Source organism: Equus quagga, chromosome 8 (assembly GCF_021613505.1).
Source record: "Equus quagga isolate Etosha38 chromosome 8, UCLA_HA_Equagga_1.0, whole genome shotgun sequence".
Taxonomy (NCBI): domain Eukaryota; kingdom Metazoa; phylum Chordata; class Mammalia; order Perissodactyla; family Equidae; genus Equus; species Equus quagga.
Genome location: NC_060274.1, coordinates 41449558 through 41471445, shown reverse-complemented (window position 1 = coordinate 41471445; position 21888 = coordinate 41449558). Strand labels below are relative to the sequence as shown.

General features: G+C 45.4%; 1 protein-coding gene across 1 annotated transcript in view; it reads right to left on the bottom strand.

The window, feature by feature from the left end:
* The window catches only part of RAMP3 (receptor activity modifying protein 3), a 30474-nt gene extending 10465 nt beyond the window's left edge, over positions 1-20009 (bottom strand). Inside the window, exon 1 of the mRNA XM_046669047.1 lies at positions 19720-20009. Within this exon, the coding sequence (XP_046525003.1) occupies positions 19720-20005 (286 nt within the window). The 5' untranslated portion in view covers positions 20006-20009. The remainder of the gene's footprint in view (positions 1-19719) is intronic.
* Between the last annotated feature and the right edge of the window lie 1879 nt (positions 20010-21888).

The window sequence follows — 21888 nt, the reverse complement described above, 5'->3', positions numbered from 1 at the left end:
AAGTTCACGCACTCTGCTTCGGCGGCCCAGGGTTTTGCTGGTTCAGATCCTGGGTGTGGACATGGCACCGCTCATCAGGCCATGCTGAGGTGGCATCCCACATGCCACAACTAGAAGGACTCACAACTAAAATATGCAACTATGAACTAGGGGGATTTGGGGAGAAAAAGCAGGAAAAAAAAAGAAGATTGGCAACAGTTGTTAGCACAGGTGCCAATATTTAAGAAAAAAAAACAGTAAAGGGAGCTCTTCAGGTTTCAAGTAAGTGATGCCAGACAGTAGTGTGAATGCACGTGAAAAATTAGTGCACTGGTCAAGGTAATTATGCAACTATGAAACACAGAATAAAGACAAACTTCTCCTCATATCTTTTCTTAACTGACTTTTCAGGTCATTTATAAAGCAATATGTAAATGATTGTATAGTCGGTACTACAACAACACATAAATGTAAACCTTCTTTACAATAACTGCACAAAAGAAATGGATGGGAGGGAAGATGTACTGAAGCGAGACGATAACTTCGATATACAAGATGAATGAAGAAAATCAGAAATGGCAAATAACAGGGTTAATCTAACAAACGCTATAAATATATACTTGTTCTCCTTTCATCAGCTTATTTCAAAAACATAAAATTGCATAAAGTAATAACTTTAACAATGTGTTGGGTTTACAACATATACAAACATGTAGATGTAATATATATAATAATGATGGCACAAAAGGGAGGAGGGGATAGATAAATATAGGAACAACATTTCTCTATCTCACAGCACTTACACTAGCATAAACAGGAAACAGATTCTGATAGGTTAATGTATACAGAAAGCTGTAGAGAAACCACTAATAAAATAAACCAGAAAACACAGTGAAAAAAAATCATTAAAGGAATGAAAGTGTTCCACTACAAGATATTCACTTAACAAAAAAGCATTATAAGAGGAATAAAAAAACAAAAAGGACATGAGACTTTGTTTAAAAGCCTTAATAGACTTAAAAGGATTTAAATTCTTGAAGTATGTCCCCTGGCCACAAGAGAATAAAATAAGAAATCAAAAACAGAAAGAATTTTGGGAAATTCACAGGTATGTAAAAACAACATATTCCTAAATAACCAATGGGTCAAAGAAGGTTTCACAAGGGAAATTAGATAGTACTTTGAGATGAATGAAAATGAAGACACAACATATCAAAAGCTAAGTGATGCAGCTAAAGCAGTGCTTAGAGACAAATTTATAACTGTAAACCTATATCAAAAAAGAAGAACTCAAATCAGTTCCCTAATCTTCCACTTTAAGACACTGGAAAAAGAAGAGCAAACCAAACCTAAATAGAACAGAAGTAAGTAAGAAATAAAGATTAGAGGAGAAGTTAATGAAATAGAGAGTAGAAAAACAATAGAGCAACAAATCCAAAGGTTGGATCTTTTAAAAGATCAACAAATTGACAAACCTTTAGCTAAACTGACCAGGGGGGAGAAAAGAAAGAAGATGCAAATTGCCAAACCAGGAATGAAAGAGAGAATATCACTACTGACCTTACAGAAACAAAAAAGATTCTAAGTGAATACTATGAACAATTGTATGCAAACCAATTAGGTCATACAGATGGACAAATTACAGGTAAGGCGCTGTTGTCCACAGCCGCAAAGGGCAAGGAATGACAGGTACCGCCAAGGCTACTTGGTTGTTTAAGCAATCAGAGTACATTGATAAAGGGAAACAGAATGAGGGGCAGGGATAAAGGGGAACAACAAATCGGTACTTACAAGATCCACACCACACTCAACCGGGGAAGTCCCAATAGTTTCTATGGCAGGTGGGAGTGCCGATTGTCCAGTCTGAGGCAAAGCATCCTTTCTTCAGTGAGACTTCCAATTGTTCTCTGCCTGTGACTCCCTTTTATCCTGAGGTTTCTCTAGGTTCTGACTCAGGGTTTCAGACATTTGGATACTTTGAGTTATTTCTTCTTGTTCCCACGGATGGGGTGCTTCTATCTTTTTGTTCCCATGGACGGGATGTTTCTAAAGTCCAGTCAGGTGCCCGTCGGGGTGGCCAGGCCAGACAAGGAACATGAAGCAGGACATATTCTTTGTAACTTGTGCCTTAGAGTCAGGGCCGAAGTGGCCATCTTTGGCCCTGAGCCCAGATACATCCCTTCACGTAGGGCCCAGGCCCAGTGTCCTTGGAAGGTGAGGAGGTCAATGAACTCTGTACAGGCACTTGTTAAGGGCCGAATTGTGTTCCCTGAAAAGTGTGTACCCCAGAATATAACCTCATTTGGAAATAGTGTCTTTACAGAGGTAATCAAGTTACAATGAGGTCATTAGGATGGGCCCTAATCCAATATGCCTGGAGAAATCTGGACACACACAGACACACACAGAAGGAAGATGATTGAAGACACACGGGGAGAAGATGACCATGTGAAGATGGAGGCAGAGACTGGAATTACAGTGCCACAAGTCAAGGAATGCCTGGGGCCACTAGAAGCTAGGAAGAGGCCAGCAAAGGTACACAGCACTGCAAACACTTTGCTTTTGGACTTCTAGCCTCCAGAACAGTGAAAGAATAAATTTCTGTCATTTTAAGCTTCCCAGTTTGTGGTTCCTTGCTATAACAGCCCTAGGAAACTAGTAAAGACACAAACTACTGAGACTGATTCATGAAGAAAAAGAAAATCTAAATAGACCTATAATAAGTAAAGATATTGAATTAGCAATTTTAAAACTTCCCACAGAGAAAATCTCAGGCCCATATGGTTTCACTAGTGAATCCTACCAAATGTTTAAAGAAGAATTAACAGAAATCACTCAGAAACTCTTCCAGAAAATAGAAGAGTAAGCAACACTTCCCCACTTTACAACTCATTATATGAGGCCAGTATCACACCGGTACCAAACCCTGGTACTAAAACCAGACAAAGATATCACAAGGAAATAAAACTACAGACCAATATCTCTTATGAATATAGATGAAAAATCTTCAATAAATACTAGCAAGCTGAATCTAGCAACAAATAAAAAGGATTATACACATGACCAAGTGGGGTTTGTCCAAGTGGTTCAAGACACAAAAATCAATCAAGGTAACACACCACATGAATAGAATAAAGGAGGGAAACCACCATATCATCTCAATTGATGCAGAAAAAGCATCTGACAAAATCCAATGCCATTTCATGATTTAAAAACACTAGATAAATTAGAAATAAATGGAATTGCCTAAACATAATAAGGACATTTATGATAAACCCACAGCTAACAATATACTCAATAGTGAAAGACTGAAAGGTTTTTGCCTAAGATCAGGAAAAAGACAAGGATGCCTGCCTTCATCACTTCTATTCATCAGAGTACTGGAATTTCTATACAGAGAAATTAGGCAAAAAAAAAGAAATAAGATGCATTCAAATTGGAAAGGAAGAAGTAAAACTATGTCTATTTATAGATAACATGATCTTATATGTAGAAAACCCTAAGGAATCCACACCAAAAAAACTATCAGAGCTAATAAACTAATTTATAAAAGTTGCAGATACAAAATTAACACATAAAAATAAGTTGTACTTCCATATACCAGCAATGAGTAATCCAAAAAAATTAAGAAAACAACTCTAATTACAATACTATCAAAAAGAATAAAATTCTTAGTAATAAATTTGACAGAAAATTATAAAACTTGTACTCTGAAAACTAAAAATCATTATTTAAAGAAATTGAAGAAGATCTAAATAAATGGAAAGACATCTCACGTTGATGGACTGGAGCATTTAATATTGTTAAAATGTCAATACTACCTAAAGTGATCTACAGATGCAGCTCAATCCCTATCAAAATCACAGCTGGCCCCTTGCAGTAATTGATAAGCTGGCCCTAAAGTTTATATGGAAATACCAGGGATCCAAAATAGCAAAACAATTTGAAAAAGAAGAAAAAATTGGGGGACTCACACATTATAATTTCACAACTTACAATAAAGCTACAGCAATTAAGACAGTGTGGTACTGGTATAAGGATAGACATATAGATCAATGGAATAAAGTTGAGAGTTCAAGAATAAACCTTCAGGGGCTGGCCCCGTGGCCGGGTGGTTAAGTTCGCGCGCTCCGCTGCAGGCGGCCCAGTGTTTCGTTAGTTCGAATCCTGGGCGCAGACATGGCACTGCTCATCAGACCACGTTGAGGCAGCGTCCCACATGCCACAACTAGAAGAACCCACAACGAAGAATACACAACTATGTACCGGGGGGCTTTGGGGAGAAAAAGGAAAAAATAAAATCTTTAAAAAAAAAAAAAAAGAATAAACCTTCATATTTAGAAAAAAATTATTTTCTACAAATGCACCAAGACAATTCATTAGGAAAAGAACAGTGTTTTCAACAAATGGTGCTGGAACAACTGGATATACACACACACACGAGAATAAAGTTAGACCTCTTCCTCACACCATACACAAAAATTACCTCAAAACGTATAGTATGAGGGCTGCTGGGAAGATGGTGGTGTAGCCAGACTCTGAACTCACCTCCTCCCATGGACACAACAAATTTACAACTACCCTTGGAATAATTACCCATGAGAGAGAACCTGAAACTGGATAAAAAGAACCCCCACAACAAGGGACAGTGCTGACTGAAGTGGAAGAGACAGAAATTCCTTTCTGGAGAGGAAAAAGCCACATTCTAGCCATGGTGCTTCATGGCTGGCAGTAATCTTAAGGTACAAAGCTTTCCCTGGAGGAGTGGGGAATCTGAGCAGGAGAGCTTTGCCATTATAAGCAGCTTTTGAACTCAGCACAACCAAGACAAGTATCATAATATCTGGCTTTGGTGGCTATTAAATACAATGGGTAATACCCCCAGGAAAGCTATGGAGCATAAGAGAAAGAAAAGCCTCCTCTTAAAGGGGCTACACATAAATTCACCTGATTCAGAAGGCAACCTAAAATCACCAGAAAGAAAGGCGCACAGTCCTTTGGTAAAAAGAGACTCACTTGATAGGCTCTGGGCACATCTTGGCAAGGCAGGAGGTGGCTGGGACCACCTCCCCAGGGACTGAGACATTGGTGGCAGCCATCATTGTGATCTAGTACAGGCGTGCTGACACAGATGCTGGCAGATGCCATTGGAGTTCTTCCCCTGGCCTGTTAGCACAGCGGTCTGCCCCGCCCACTAGAATGCTGATTTAATCCAGTTCAGCCAGAGCAGACAGCCCACCCTAGGGACTGGCCCCACACAACAGCAAGCCCTCGTGCAACTTGTGGGCCTGCATAGGCAGGGTGTGTGGGACCTCTGCAGTTGAGTGAGTGGGTACGCCTCTGTGGGGCAGGGCATGCACAAGGGGCAGGATTGCATTGGCAGAGTATGTGGGACTTCTGCAGCAGGGCAAGTGGGTCCACTTCAGTGGGTTGGGGCATGCACATGGGGCAACACTGCATTCATGGGGTGTGTGGGCTTCCAGGCGATGAGGTTTGTAAGCTGCAGCAGACTTGTGCTTTTCAAACAGCCACATAAAGGATAGGCCCAACTTTTCAACACCTGAAACAACTGTGTCCTGCCACACCTGGAGCTGGCCCCACTCAATTGCACTCTTGAGAGAGCTGACAACAGCTTTGCAGGCCAGAGGCCTACAGCAATTGTAAGCCCCTGTGCCTGGCAACCAGACATACAGGGGGCCTACTCATTTAACAGAAAAACTGTAACAGGAATGGGCTATTAGACAGCTGTGCTGGGGTTCTCCTCCCCCAATAAAGTGATTGAAGAGACAGCAGCAGCTGCACACAGCTGAGCATTACAACTAGCCAGCCAGGGGTACAGCCTGGCATCCACATACACCTGCACAAAGAGCAACCCTGCCACAACAGAAGGACACATGTAGCCCACACGGGTACCCCTGGAACATTTGGAACTGCTGACGAGGGAAGCACACTGATGGGCCTCATAAGGCATCTCTTACATAAGGCCACCTCTCCAAGATCAGGAGACATAGCTAATCTACCTAATACATAGATGTAAGCTCAGAGAAAAGGGCAAAATGAGGAGACAAAGGAATATGTTCCAAAGAAGGGAAGAGGACAAATCCTCAGGAAAAGAACTAAATGAAACAGAGATAAACAATCTCCCTGATAAAGAATAAAAACTTATAGTCATAAGATGCTTGCTGATCTTAGGAGAAGAATGGGTGAATATAGTGAGAATTTCAAGAATTGGAAAATATAAAAAAGAACCAGTCAGAACTGAAGAATATAATAATGGAAATCAAAAATTCACTAGAGGGAATCAATAGCAGAGTAGACAATCCAGAACATATCAGCAAGCTAGATTAGAAGAAATGACCCAAGCTGAACAGAAAAAGAAAAAAGAAAAGAATGAGAACAGCCTAAGACCTCTGAGACAATATCAAGTGCACTAACATCTGTAATATAGGTGTCCCAGAAGGAGAAGAGAGAGACAAAAGGGCAGAGAATATAACTGAAGAAATAATAACTGAAAACTTTCCTAACTTAAGAAAGGAAACAGACGTCCAGGTACAGGAAGCACAGAGAGCACCAAACAAGATGAACCAAAAGAGACCCACACCAAGACATATTATAATTAAAATGTCAAGAATTAAAGATAAAGGGAGAATCCTAAAAGCTGCAAGAGAAAGTCAACAAGTTTACATACAAGGAAATACCATAAGGCTATCAGCTGACTTCTCAGCAGAAACCTTTCAGGCTAGAAGGGAGTGGCACAAGATATTTAAAGTGCTGAAAGGAAAAAACCTACAGCCAGGAATACTCTACCCAGCAAGGTTATCACTCAGAATGGAAGGAAAGATAAAGAGTTTCAAGGCAAGCAAAAACTAAAGGAGTTCATCACCAATAAACCAGGCTTACAAAAACTGCTAAAGGGACTTATTCAAGTGGAAAAGAAAAGAACACAAGTAAGAATAAGAAAATTATCAAAAGAAGAAAAAAAAAAAAAACAAGGGGCCAGCTCAGTGGCATAGTGGTTAAGTTCGTGTGCTCTGCTTCGGTGGCCCAGAGTTCACAGGTTCAGATCCTGGGCATGGACCTACACACAGCCCATCAAGCCATGCTGTGGTGGCATCCCACATATAACACAGAAGAAGACTGGCATAGATGTTAGCTCAGGTATGATCTTCTTCAAGCAAAATGAGGAAGATTGGCAACGCTCAGGGCTACTCTTCCTAACCAAAAAACAAAAAAACAAACAAAACAAAACAATAATATCACTGGTAAAGGGAAATATACAGTAAAGGCAGCAGATCAACCACCTATGAAGCTAATATAAGGTCAAAAGACAAAAGTACTAAAATTATCTATTTCCATGATAAGAGGGTGACAGATACACATGCACAAAAAAGAGGTTAAATACGATATCAAAAACATAAAGTATGGGAGAAGGGAAGTAAAAGAGTAGAGCTTTTAGCAAGAGGTCAAACTTAAAAGACAATCAAGTTAATATAGATTATTATCTATGTAAGTTATTATATATGAACCTCACAGAAATCACAAACCAGACACCTATAACAAATACACAAAAAATTAAGAGAAAGAAACCCAAATATAATACTAAAGAAAGCCATCAAACCACAAGAGAAGAGTGCAAAAGAAGAACAGAAAATAACTACTAAAACTCCCAGAAAAAAAGTAACAAAATGGCAATAAGCACATACTTATCAATAGCTACTTTAAATGTCAACGGACTAAATGCTCCAATCAAAAGACATAGGGTGGCTGACTGGATAAAAAGCAAAACCCATATATATGCTGCATACAAGAGACACAATTCAGACCTAAAGACACTCACAAACTGAACGTGAAGGGATGGAAAAAGATACTCCCTGCAAATGGCAAAGAAAAGAAAGTTGGGATAGCAATACTTGTATCAGAAAAATAGACTTTAAAACAAAAACTATAACAAGAGAAAAAGAAGGGCACTATAGAAAGATAAAGGGAACAATCCAACAAGAGGCTATAACACTTGTAAATATCTATGCACCCAACATAGGGGCACCTAAATATATAAAGCAATCATTGACAGACATAAAAGGAGAAATAGACAGCAACACAATAATAGTTGGTGACTTTAACACTCCACTTACACCAATGGATAGATCATCCAAACAGAAGATCAACAAGGAAATATTGGTCTTAAATGTCACTTTAGACCAGATGGACTTAGTAGATATATACAGCACATTCTATCCAAAAACCACAGAATAAACATTCTCTACAAATGCACATGAAAAATTATCCAGGACAGATCAGATATTAGGGCACAAAACAAGTCTCAATAAATTTAAATAATACCAAGCATCTTTTCTGACCACAATGGTATAAAACTAGAAATCACCTACAGGAAGAAAATTGGAAAAGCCACAAATACGTAGAGATTAAACAAAACGCTACTGGACAGCGATTGGGTCAATGAAGAAATCAAAAAATACCTGGAGACAAATGAAAATGAAAATACAACATGGCAAAATTTATGGGATACAGCAACATCAGTCCTAAGAGAGAAGTTTATAGCAATATAGGCCTACTTCAACAAACAAGAAAAATCTCAAATAAACAATCTAACTGTGCACCTAAAGGAACTGGAAAAAGAAGAGCAAACAAAGCCCAAAATCAGTAGAAGGAAGGAAATAATAAATATTAAAGCAGAAATAAATGAAATAGAAACTAAAAAAAGCAATAGAAAAAATCAACAAATCCAAGAGCTGGTTCTTTGAAAAAATAAACAAAATTGACAAACCTTTAGCCAGACTCACCAAGAAAAAAAAGAGAGAAGGCTCAAATAAATAAAATCAGATATGAAAGAGGAGAAATTACAACTCAGAAATACAAAAGATTATAAGAGAATACTATGAAAAGCTATATGCCAACAAATTGGATAATCTAGAAGAAGAGGATAAATTCTTAGAATCATACAACCTTCCAAAACTGAATCCAGAAGAAACAGACAATTTGAACAGACCAATCACCAGTAAGAAGGTCAAAATAGTAATCAAAAAATAAGGGTCCAGGACCAGACAGCTTCCCTGGTGAATTCTATCAAACATTCAAAGAAGACTTAATACCTATCCTCAAAGTCTTCCAAAAAATTGAAGAGGAGGGGAAGCTTCCTAACTCATTCTACAAGGCCAACATTACCCTGATACTAAAACCAAACAAGGGCAAAACAAAAAAATAAAATTACAGGCTAATATCACTGATAAACATCAATGCAAAATTCCTCAACAAAATACTAATAAATTGAATACATTACAAAGATCTTACACCATGATCAGGTGGGACTTATTCCATGGATGCAGGGATGGTTCAACATCTGCAAATCAATCAACATGATACACCACATTAAGAAAATGAAGAATAAAGATCACATGATCATCTCAATAGATGCAGAGAAAGCATTTAACAAGATACAGCATCCATTTATGATAAAAAAAACTCTCAATAAAATGGGTATAGAAGGAAAGTACCTCAACATAATAAAGGCCATATATGACAAACCCACAGCCAATGTCATACTCAGTGGAGAAAGACTGAAAGCCATCCCCTCTAAGAATAGGAAGAAGACAAGGATGCCCACTTTCACCACTTTTAATTGCAAGTCTTAGCCAGAGCAATCAGCCAAGAAAAACAAATAAAAGGGATCCAATTTGGAAAGGAATAAGTGAAACTGTCACTATTTGCAGATGACATGATTTTACATACAGAAAATCCTAAAGAATCCACCAAAAATTTTTTAGAAATGATAAATGAATACCGTAGAGTTGCACAATATAAAATCAACATACAAAAGTCAGTTGGTTTCTATACACTAACAATGAAGTAGCAGAAAGAGAAATTAAGAACACAACCCCATTTGTACTTGCAACAAAAAGAGTAAAATAAGTAGGAATAAATTTAACCAAAGAAGTGAAATATCTGTACACTGAAAACTATAAAACATTGCTGAAAGAAACTGAAGAAGACACAAAGAAATGGAAAGATATTCCACGCTCTTGGATTGGAAGAATTAACATAGTTAAAACGTCTATACTTCCTAAAGCAATCTACAGATTCAATGCAATCCTTATCAAAGTTCCAACAACATTTTTTACAGAAATAGAATAAAGAATCCTAAAGTTTATATGCAACAACAAAAGACTGAGCACAGCCAAGGCAATCCTGAGAAAAAAGAACAAAGCTGGAGGCATCACAACCCCTGATTTCAAAATATACTATAATGCTATAGCATCAAAACAGCATGGCACTGGCAGAAAAACAGACACACAGATCAACAGAACAGAACAGAGAGCCCAGAATTGAACCCACACATCTATGGACAGTTAATTTTTGATAAGGGAACCACGAACATAAAACAGAGAAAGGAAAGTGTCTTCAGTAAACGGCGTTGGGAAAACTAGACAGCCACAGGCAAGAGAATGAAAGTAGACCATATCTTGCACTATACACAAAAATTAACTCAAAAAGGATAAAAGACCTGAACGTAAGACCTGAAACCATAAAACTTCTAGAAGAAAACATTGGCAGTATGCTCTTTGGCTTCGGTCTTAGCAGCATTTTTTCAAATACCATGTCTGACCAGGCAAGGGAAACAATAGAAAAAATAAACAAATGGGATTACATCAGACTAAAAAGCTTCTGCAAGGAAAAGGAAACCAGGAACAAAAAGAAAAGACAACACACCAACTGGGAGAAAATATTTGCAAATCATATATCTGACAAGAGGTTAATTTCCAAAACACATAAAGAACTCATACAACTCAACAACAAAAAAACAAACTCGATCAACAGGCATTTTTCCAAAGAAGATATACAGATGGCCAACAGGCACATGAAAAGACATTCAGCATTACTAACTATTAGGGAAATGTAAATCAAATCTACAATGAGACATCACCTCACGCCTGTCAGCATGGCTATAATTAACAAGACAAGAAATAACAAGTGTTGGAGAGGATGTGGAGAAAAAGGAACTCTCCTACGGCTGATGGGAGTGCAAACTTGTGCAGACGCTATGGAAAACAGTGTGGAGAGTCCTCAAAAACTTGAGAATAGAACTACCATACAAGCCAGCTATTCCATTGCTGGGTTTTTATCCAAAGAAGATTAAAACATGAATGTATAAAGATATATGCACCCCAATGTTCACTGTAAGATTATTCACACTAGCCAAGACTTGATAACAACCTAAGTGCCCGTCAAGGGATGAACAGACAAGGAAAATGTGGTATATATACACAGTGGAATACTACTCAGCCATAAAGAAAGATGAAATCTTGCCATTTGTGACAAAACGGATGGACCTTGAGGGTATTATGCTAACCTAAATAAGTCAGAGGGAGAAAGTCAAATACCAAATGATCTCACTCATAAATAGAAGATAAAACCAACAACAACAACAAACAAACATATAGATACAGCGATTAGATTTGTGGTTGCCAGAGAGGAAGGGGGGAGGGAGGAGGGCAAAAGAGGTGACTGGGCACGTGTGTATGGCGATGGATGGTAATTAGTCTGTGGGTGGTGGACATGATGTAATCTAGACAGAAATCAAAACATAGTAAGTACACATGAAATTTATATAATGTTATAAACCAATGTTACTTCACTAAAAAACATTAAATTGAAAACAAACATATAGTAAATCTAACTGTAAAAGCTAAACTCGAAGAAAATACAGGAGCAAGTCTTTGTATCCTTGTACAAGACAAAGCCTTCTTATAGATGACACCAAAAGCAGAAGAAAAACTACATAAATTGGACTGCATCAAGTTTTTAAACTTTTGTGCTGCAAAAGATACCATCAAGAGAGTGAAAAGACAACCCACAGAATAGGAGAGAATGTATACAAATCATACTTCTGGTAAGGAACTTGTATCTAGATTCTATAAAGAACTCTTACAACCTCATAAAAAGAAATAACTCATTTAAAAACAGGCAAAGGATCTGAAGAGATATTTCTCCAAAGATATACACATGACCAATAAGCACATGAGAAGTAACCAACATCGTTAGCCATAAGTGAAATGCAAGTCAAATCCACAATCAGACATCACTTCACATCCACTAGAATGGCTATAATCAAACTTTAGAAGTGTTGGTGAGGATGTGGAGAAACTGGAACCCTCATACACTGCTGGTGGGAATGCAAAATGATGCAGCCATGTTGGAAAATAGCTTTGCAGTTCCTCAAAATGTTAGAGAGAATTACCATATGACCCCACAATTCCACTCCTAGATATAGACCACTTATGTTCACACAAAAACTTGCACAAGGATGTTCACAGCAGCATTATCCATAATAGCTAAAGATGGAAACAGCTCAAATGTCCATCAACTGATAAATGAATAAGCAAAATGAAGTATATCTTTTTAATAGAATATTATTTTTCCATAAAAAAATAAAGTGCTGATACAGGCTGTGACATGGATGAACCTTGTAAACACTATGTTAAGTGAAAGATGCCACTCACAGAATAACACATACTGTATGATTCCATTTACAAGAAATCTGCAGAACAGGCGAATCTATAAAGGTAGAGCACAGATTAGTGGTTGCTTAAGGCTAAGGAGATTGTGGGAATGGGGTGTGGCTGCTAATGGGTAAGGAATTTATTTTGGGGTGATGAAAATGTTCTCAAATTGATTGTGGTGATGGTTGCAAAACTGTGAGTATACTAAAAAAAACATTGAACTGTGTACATTAAACGAGTGAATGTGTGGTGCATGAATTTTATTTCAAAAACCTTTATTAAAAAATAAAAACTTTTTGGGGCCGACCCAGTGGTGCAGCAGTTAAGTTCGCACGTTCCGCTTCTCGGTGGCCCAGGGTTCGCCGGTTCAGATCCCAGGTGCAGACATGGCACCACTTGGCAAAAAGCCATGCTGTGGTAGGCGTCCCACATATAAAGTAGAGGAAGATGGGCATGGATGTTAGCTCAGGGCCAGTCTTCCTCAGCAAAAAGAGGAGGATTGGCAGTAGTTAGATCAGGGCTAATCTTCCTCAAAAAAAATTAACTAATTAAACAAAATAAATAAAAACTTTTTCCAAGATTCAAAAGGTGAAAGAAAATATCATTAGTACACTCAAACTTCAAATAATATTTAAGGGTGTCCTTCAGGGAGAAAGAAAATAATATCATAAGTAAATGTGGATCTTCACAAAGGAATGAAGAGCGCTAGAAATTGTAACTACGGGAGCAAATACATAAAATTTGTTTCTCAATATTTAAATCTCTTTAAAAGATAACCAACTGTGAAAACAAAAATAATAATGTATTTATAACTTAAGTTTAAGTAAAACATATGACAGCAATAGCATAAAGGTCAGAAATGGAAGGTTCTTGTGCTACATGAATTGTTATCATATCACTTACAGATAGACTGGTAAGTTAAAGATATAGACTACAAACCCTCAAACAACCACTAAAGTAATAAGAAAAGAGGAATTACAGCCAATTAGCAGGAAAAAAAAGAAAACACAAAGATAAAATGGAATAATAAAAAAAAAAACACTAAGTCCAAAAGAAAACAAAAAGAGAGAGAAGAGAGGAAAAAACCTGATGGTATGATGATAGATTTAAACCTAACCACATCAATCAATAATCAGATGGAAAGTAAATGGTCTGAGAACCCTAATTAAGAAGCAAAGATTGTTAGATGAGATCGAAAAGCAAAACCCAATCAGAGGCTACTTACAAGAATCCTACTTTTAAAAGACTCAAGTAGATCCAAAGTGGAAGTGTGGGAAAAGATATACCATGCTACCACTAATCAAAAGAAGAGGGAGTGGCTATGCTAATACTGGATGAAGTATATTTCAGACAAAGGATATACCTGAAATATAGAGGGTCTTTTCATAATGATAAAGGGCTCCATTCATCAAGAGGACACAGCAATGCTAAACACGGATGCACCTGATAACAGAACATCAAATACACAAAGCAAAAATGGATGGAACTGCGGGAAGAAAACTGCAAATCCACAGTTACAGTTGGAGAAGTCAGTATTCCTCTCTCAGTAATTTACAGAGCAATAGACAAAACAATCAGTAAGATTATAGGAAACATGAACAGTGGAGGTCTACAGGGTACAGACAGGAGGCCAGTGGAGCCAGGGTGGGCGTGAACAGTTGGGGGAAAATGGGAAGAAGTGACAGTGGAAGGTGGACCCAGAGCCAGACTGGTGCAGGTGCACAGCCCTCTAAACCTATTTAAAGCCTGACAGAAGGCAGAGGTGCCTTCAACCTTAGCATTCCTCCACTGAACCCAAACTTGGCCGCGGAGCTTTTGAATCATGGGATCCCACACAAGCAGCAACCAAGACAGAAGCTGACACCCTCTGAGGAGAAGTCTTGCCATCTCTGCAGGAAAGATGGGCAACGTCCTTCTGAAGCTTAACCACACAAGCCACCAGACGCCTGGCCCAGCTCCCTTGCAGTCACTGATTTGCTGTGTGGCTCTGGGCAGGCCCCTTCGCCTTTCTGGGCCTTTGTCTCCCGTTAATAAAGAAGCGTGATTCTGATTCTGGGTGTTTTCACTGGTAGTCATGCACCTGTGAAATCTCTTTCAACTTGTCACCATGTGGCCCCAACCACCTACTCGCATCACTGCTGCCCTCAGCCCCCTGCTGCCCCACCCGCACACTGCTCTGCCAGGACCCTCTGGCTGCCCAGTCTCCTCCATGGATCAGACTGTCCGTCGTCAGCACAGCCTCCTTTCCAGGCTCCAGCAGCTCCGGCTTCTGTGCTCCCCAGGCTGTCAATTCGGTTCTATTTTAATATAGCTCTCAACTTTGACGTCTCTGAAGGAAACAATAATTGTAATAAAAGGCTTTTGAAGGTAGAACAAAGCCATTCCTCTCTGAGGCTGGTGCGGAGCACATGAACGAGCCCACCCCTCCATCTCACCCACCCAGAGGGCTCTGGGTTTAGGGGGCTCCATTCCAGCCCCAACTCAGCATGACCACGTGAGTCAGAGGAGGGGCTGACTGGGCTGCACACCACACTTGCCCAGCCCATCACATGGAAGTCCCCAAGGCGGGGACCGAGACTTCGTGTTTGTTAAACACATCCTCCTCCTCTCCCCCAGTGGGGTGACTCCAATGTGCTGCGGAGACTGAGAACAAATGGTGGAAAGCAACACTTGTCTGTGTGACGTGCTCGGAAGTCACTTGGAGATCTTTTCAATGCAGGCCTGAGGCGCCAAGATGCTACTCCCTGACGAGCTCCAGGTGATGCAAAGCCGGAGGACCACCCTCCGAAGAGGAAGAGCCAGAACCTGGAGTCCGCCTGCCTTTCCCCATCTGGAAATGGAACTGTGACCCTTGCCTGGCAGCTCCTTGCCCTACTTCCTTCCCCTTCAGTCCTGACCGGTGTCCACTGAGTGCCTTGTCCTACATGAGACTGAGCCCCAGGACAGCCTGACAGCTCAGGGACTTAAAGACAGAACCACTGTGGCCAGGGAGGGTCATCCACCTGCTCAGTAACACGGTGGGGGCCACACCCAGGACACGTGCCCGCAGAGCTGCCCCCAGTGGCACGTCACCCCAATCCCATCTCAGTTTGCACAAAGACAGCTCAGGCCCACCTCCTTGCTGTGGGCCTTCCCAGTACAAGCCTCCCCGTTCCCTTCCTTCTCACCCAGCAGGCATTTCTGTGCACCTCCAGGGCTGGGCTCTGCACCAAGTCTGGGGTATGGGCCGGTATCTATCCTGGGGGGGCCTGGAAAAGCATTATGCCTCCTGACCGCACCCCCTGTTTAAAGTGTAAAGGCCCAGAGGAAAAGTGACTTTCCCACAGCCAAACAGAGGCAGCATGAGCCGGGGTATACCCGGGGCAGGCGATCCTCCCTCCACCACCCTGCCCAGCTGCACCTGCCCAGCCAGCTGGCAGGAAGGCAGCCCTGTGTCCAAGGCTGTGCTGGCCTGGCATCGGTGACTCTGTGGAGCACAGGCCCCTGGGGGCACATTGAGGCAGATGATGAGGAAGACAGCCCGTGCTCCTTTCTCCCATCACAACCCTGTCCCAAAGGCACCTTTTCCCTTTCAGCTCACCAATGGGCTCCTCACCATGGGCTCTGAAGGCCCACCTGGTGCTCTCCATGTCCAGCCCTTGTGTCCATCCTTGGGCCTGGCCTTGCCATTCCCTGACAGGATGGTCTCAGCATCCTATGTAGGTCTCCTAAGCAGCACCAGCCACATGGGCATAAGCCAAGCAAGTCCCACATCGTCACCCCCTGCTAGCTGCCGCCATGCCTCCCAGCCATGGTCACCTGGACCTGGCTTATCTAGACCACCTGAACCCCCCAGACCTGGACCTGGACCCCCAGATCCTTTCAGCCTGCCCCGATCACCACCTGTCAGATCACTAAGACCCAGCCCAGCACCTCCTCCTTCTCCTCCTCTCCATGAACCCCCTTTTTCCTCTCCCTTCCTCCTCGTTCCTCCTGGACCAGAACGTCCATGTGCCCCAGAATCTCCACCTACCCAGTGCAGCAGGGGCCTTGCCAGGGCTGGTTGAGAGTGAGCCATCAAGGACCAGGGGGATGCTGTGAGGATGCCCAGGCACTAGGCAGGCACCATGCCACACCTGTCAGACCAACTACAAGTGCCCTGGGGTGGGAGGCCCATTCCAGCACCTTTTCCAATGCACACTCGGCTTAAGAGGCCCCCAGCAAAGCCCGACAACCCACCCAGTGTCCTAACAGCAGGATAAAGACACAGATTCCTGACAACACCAAGAAAGTGGGTCGCTCCCACTCAAGCTAAGGCTGCATTAGTACAGGTCTCAGGAATTAAATCAAAATAGAAAACCATTTCAGTTGGTTCCATCAGAGAAACAAAGAAAATACAGGACTGTGTTTCTTTCGTCTCGGGGACTTCCAGACTCCGGGAGATGATAAACAGCCAAACAGATGCATTTCCAAGAGAAAGGCCTTTTCTGGCCAGTCATCTGGAAATGAAATACAGGAGCTCTCATCCTCCTTGGACGGAAATGAGCAGCAACCAGACCACAGAGTCGCCAGGCTCTGCAGCGGCGGGCCATTGCCAGTCTGGCCTCAGGACGTTGTGGTTTCTAGAACCCCCAGTCCCTGCAGTCTGGGCAGTTCCCTCCCCACTCTGGAACTCAGTTTCCATATCCATAAAAGGAGGAGGGGTGTCAGATGACCTCCAAGGCATCTCTTGGCCAACCACCTCCTTGCAGTCACTGTGACATTGAGGTACTTGATACCCAGCACTGCACCTGGGCCCACTTGAGTCCACAGAATCCAATGTGACAGGAGGTGGCTCAGCATCGGGACAGCTTTATTCTTACCACTGATAAAAACAGTGGCAGTGCCATGTTCACACGTGCACACACACACGGGCACTCTGGCCAGGGTGCTGTAAGTGAGCCCCCGGGGCACAGTTGCTGACAGACTCACACGCCCACGGGACGTGTGCAGGCATTGGAGGGTACCTTCCCATACATCCCTTTGTTTAAGCTTGAACCCTTTCGCTCCACACTCCCAGGCCTGGCACAGGGTTATGGAGACCGAACTGCTTGGATCAAACTGATGGTCACAGCAGCACTTTACAGGTTACTATTCCTGCATCTCCACTGCAATTGGGGAAACTGAGGCTAGGGGCCAGTAAGTGCCTTACAATCTTGAGGTTAAGAACCTGCAAAGGGAGGTAGGTGCCCAGGATTCATGCCCAGACCCAAGGGTCCAGTCGAGAGCCAGGCACAGAGGCAGAGCCCTGGCTGAGCAGACTTCTGTTGGACCTCACCACCCCAGGGCCCTGCAGCGTGGCAACTGCTTCTGAATTAGGATTTGGAATTCTCAAAGAAGCCCTCGAGGCCAGCAGCTTCCCTGCTGGGGAACCAGTCCTTGACGGGCATCTGTGGTCAACAGCAGCCAGCCCCCATGCTGGGCCCGCTCCCCAGGTGGCCAGGCCCCCGACTCTGCACAGCCCAGAGGCAGCTCAGGGATGGCAGGGTGTCAGGATCCAGAGCAGAGACAGTTGGCAGCCGTGGGACCCTCCTTCTAGACGCAGCAGCCTCGAGGCTGATGTGGCCCCAGGCCCACCTCTGACAAATCAGCGTGTGACCAGGAGCAGGTTTTGCCTCTCCCGGCATCTCCCTCACTCACTCAGCAGCCAATTCCTGAGGCCCTTGCTCTGACAGGCCAGCACTAGGCTGGGTCTGCTGAGAGGCTACCTGGCCTCACCCTGGCAGGGGAGCCTGTGCCCATGCTCCACGAGAGAGGGCAGTGGGACCAACAAGACCGGATGAGATGGCCTTCCAGTACTGTGCTGATGTGAGCCCAGGATTATTAACACAGATTTCTGCGCAGGGTCTGCCTTTGGTCCTTCTCAGTTCCATGTCGGAGGCAGGTGAAGGGAGCCTCAACCTCCCTCAGCACAAATTGAAGGATTCTCCTTCCATTATAGGGACCTAAATCTCCACCCAAGGGACCCTGTGTTTGGAGCTTGCTGAAATCCAGATCAGCATGCTCCTGATTTCTGGGCGCCACACAAACATCCACCCAACCCTGGAGCTCTAACCCTGGGCTGTGAAATGAAGCCACGCTTTCTCCACCCAGATGTCTCCACAGAAGGGAAACCTGGAGTTGGGGATGCCAATGGGCTGATCCAGCCTTTTCCCATCTCTATAACCAAATTCCAAGTCATCAAAGCTGACAAGGATATTGCCCAGAGGCCCAACTTTGCATCTTACAACCAGGGAAACTGGGGCCAGTGAGGGCAAGAGAGCAACCCAAAGGACCCAGGGACAGTGGCCCTCATGGACAAGCCCTGAGCCCTCTGATTCCCAGGCCAACTTTCCCAGAGTCAGCCAGGCTCAACTCCCAGCCTCAGCAAGTCGCCCACGGAGCCCTCCCCAAACAGGCACACTCTCTTACTTGTTCTTGGATATTCTATTTGGTAAGATTTCTCAAAACAAGCTTTTAATTCAATCCATTCCCAATTCGTCAGCAACGTGTCCTCCCTGGAGCTGTCTGTTCTTGCTGGAGAAGAGATCTAAGAGGGGAAGCCTCAGAGAGCTGCTCCCTGCCTCCTCCCGCCAGCCACCCCAGACATACGCCTACACACGTGTGCATAGACTCACACACTCTCACACGTGTGCATGCACACACATACTCACCCACACTACAGGGATGTCCTCAGGAGGACAAAGCACAGCAGGGAAGGTCCAGCCCTACCCAGTTCTGGATTCCTCTCATCCACACCCGAGCGCGTGGTGTGCACACATGAGCCCCGGGACGAGGAGCTCACTACCTCAAAGGGAGAAGGAACCCGGACCTGGCCCGCTTCCGCCCTCTCAGAGTGTCGCGCTAGCAGGGCGTCCCCAGCCGGGGGCAGGGAGGCCGGGGACATCGCAGCTGGGAGAGGCAGGCGTGGCCCAAGCCCGCTGGCCGGGCAGCGCCGGCAGGAGACCCTGCGCCTCCCTTCCCAGCCGGGCTCCGTCGCCATCAGGTCCTCGAAGGAAAGAGCAGGTCGAACACCCTGCCGTGGAGCCTGGGGTCGGCGCCCGGGTCAGCCCTCGCCCCTCCGGAGCAGGGTGCGCCGGGCTCTCCGGAGTCAGCGCAGGGCAGGCGTCGCAGCCGGGCGCAGGTGCGGGAAAGTGAGGGTCGCCCGGGTCCCCATGGCCCCTGAGTAGCTTGGGGCGCCCCGGTGCAGGACCCCGGGTCCCCTTACCGCAGAGCAACACCAGCAGCAGCGAGAGAAGTTGAGGGCGCCAAAGCACTACTCGCGTCTCCATGGCTGGCCGGCTGCGGCGCGGTTCGGCTGGGTCCGGGCTGGGCGCGCTGGGGGCGCCCGGAGGCGGGGCCCAGACGGGGTTGGGGCCACGGAGAGCCCGCCCCCAGGACGCGCCCCCACTACGCTCTCTCGCCCAGGACAGGCTCCCCCTGAGGACGCGCCTCTCGCACTCCTCCCCAGGGCGCGCCCTCCCCGGCAGGATGCTCTCGCTCAGATGAGCCATCCCTCCCGCTGCGGGGGTGCGGCCCGCGGCGAGCGCGGCTGGGCAGGCGAGGTGCGGGCTGGGGGACGGTGGGGTGAGAGTGGGGGGCGGCCTGGCAGGGAGTGGACGGGGTTCCGACAATGAGGGGACCTTTGAGCAGAGGGGCTTAGGGAGCGGGCCCCCGAGGGACGGGAAAGTGTCTGGAAGGAGAATGCTGTGCAGCTTCGTCAGCTCCGTGCCTGAGTGAGAGACTGGGGAAGGGAGGGGGTGTGCCGGGGGGGACAGCCTGCCGGGAGGGGGGGCGGGCGGGGGGGGGGGGGGGGGGAGTGCTCTCTGTGTGCAGGGCAGGGAGGCGCTGCCAGAGTGAAGCGCAGCTTATCCCCAGTCCTTAGTGGGCCCAGGCCCCCAGGACACCTTCCTGGGAGCTTCCTTGTGAGTGGAACATTTACACCCCTCTGGACCAAGGCAGGTACTGGGTAGATACTTCACACACACACACACACACAAAATAGTCCTCAAGACCTGATCCCTGCCCTGTGCCCTCTGGGATGCCTTAAGGGACAAAATGAGGGCCAGGAGAAAGACCGGGTACCCCGAGGGGTTTAGAGAGGGACTCAGGTTTCTCCCACCGTGGATCACTTGGCCAGTTTGGTCATCTCTATCACCCTCAGGCTCCTAGCACAGACCCTAGCCCACCCCACTGCTCCCGCCCTTCTGCCTCCCCCTCACTCTGTCCTGGCACCACTGGGCACCCCAGGCCCCCTGAGTAGAGCTGTGCCCCCTGCTGGGAGCCCACCACTGCTCCCACGCACTCTGTAGAATGCACAGGTACCAGAGCTGACATTCCTCTGAGGGGGCTCATCCCAGCTCTGCCCCAATGGCCTGGAGCCCTTCAGAGCAAGGCCTGCTGGCCTGGCTGGTGCTGAGTGCCGGGGAAGTGGGGCCCACTCCTCACCAGCCCCCGAGACCCTGACCAAGGGACAAATGAGAACCAGCACTGCCTTTGGCCTGTCTGCAGGGAGCTACCACAGTATCTCAGAGCCAGGGGCAGGGCCAGAGTTGGGGCCCGTCACAGCAGGCTGGGGGTGGCGTTCCAGCTGGGGAGACAGAGCAGGCATCAGGGAGAAGCCAGCTTGGGGAGATCCAGCCTAGGGGAAGCAGGGCAGGTCAAGGGTCATCAGGGACCCTTCGTCGACCCCCACCCTCGGATCTAGGCTGGCATTAGTGGTCACTGTGGCCTCTGGATCACGGCAGAAGGGACGTTCTGGGAACTCCAAGGCTGAGACTTAAGAGATTGGCAGCTCTTGCTCCATGTTGGTTCAGGGTGCTTCTTCCTGGATGAGGAGCAGCCGTATGGGCAGCCCTGGGATGAGAGCTCACATTGAGGTCCCAGCAGCTCTGAGGTCCCGAATGAGTTGGTACCTGGGCACCTGGGCCTGCCTCGAGTAGGACAGCCTCCCAGCAGAACCAGTCAACCCCAGGATAGTGAGAAAGGACACATGTTTGCTGTGTAAGCCACTGGGTCTGAGTACATGGGTATGACCTTCCCAGGCAGACCAGAAGGGCCATCCAGGCCTGGCAGAAGGATGGGCTTGAGAGAGGAAGGTGAGAGGGTGGGGCTGGGCAAGGGGACACCCTGGGCGTATGGGTTAGGGTCTGTGCTCATGACTGATTACTTGGGGCTGCCCAAGGATGATGTGTGAGGAATCCGCAATCAGGGAGGCTGTAGCCTGGATCCCTCCAAGGACAGATGCCCCCCCTCCACAAGAGAGCCCGCTCCTGGGGCCAAGCTGACTCTGTGTCCCAGGGAGGTGTCAGAGGCCAGCTGCAGCCCTTGGGCCTCAGGACAGACAAGACAGAATAGACTCAAGATACCAGCTGCTGTGACATCCAGCTCCTTCCCT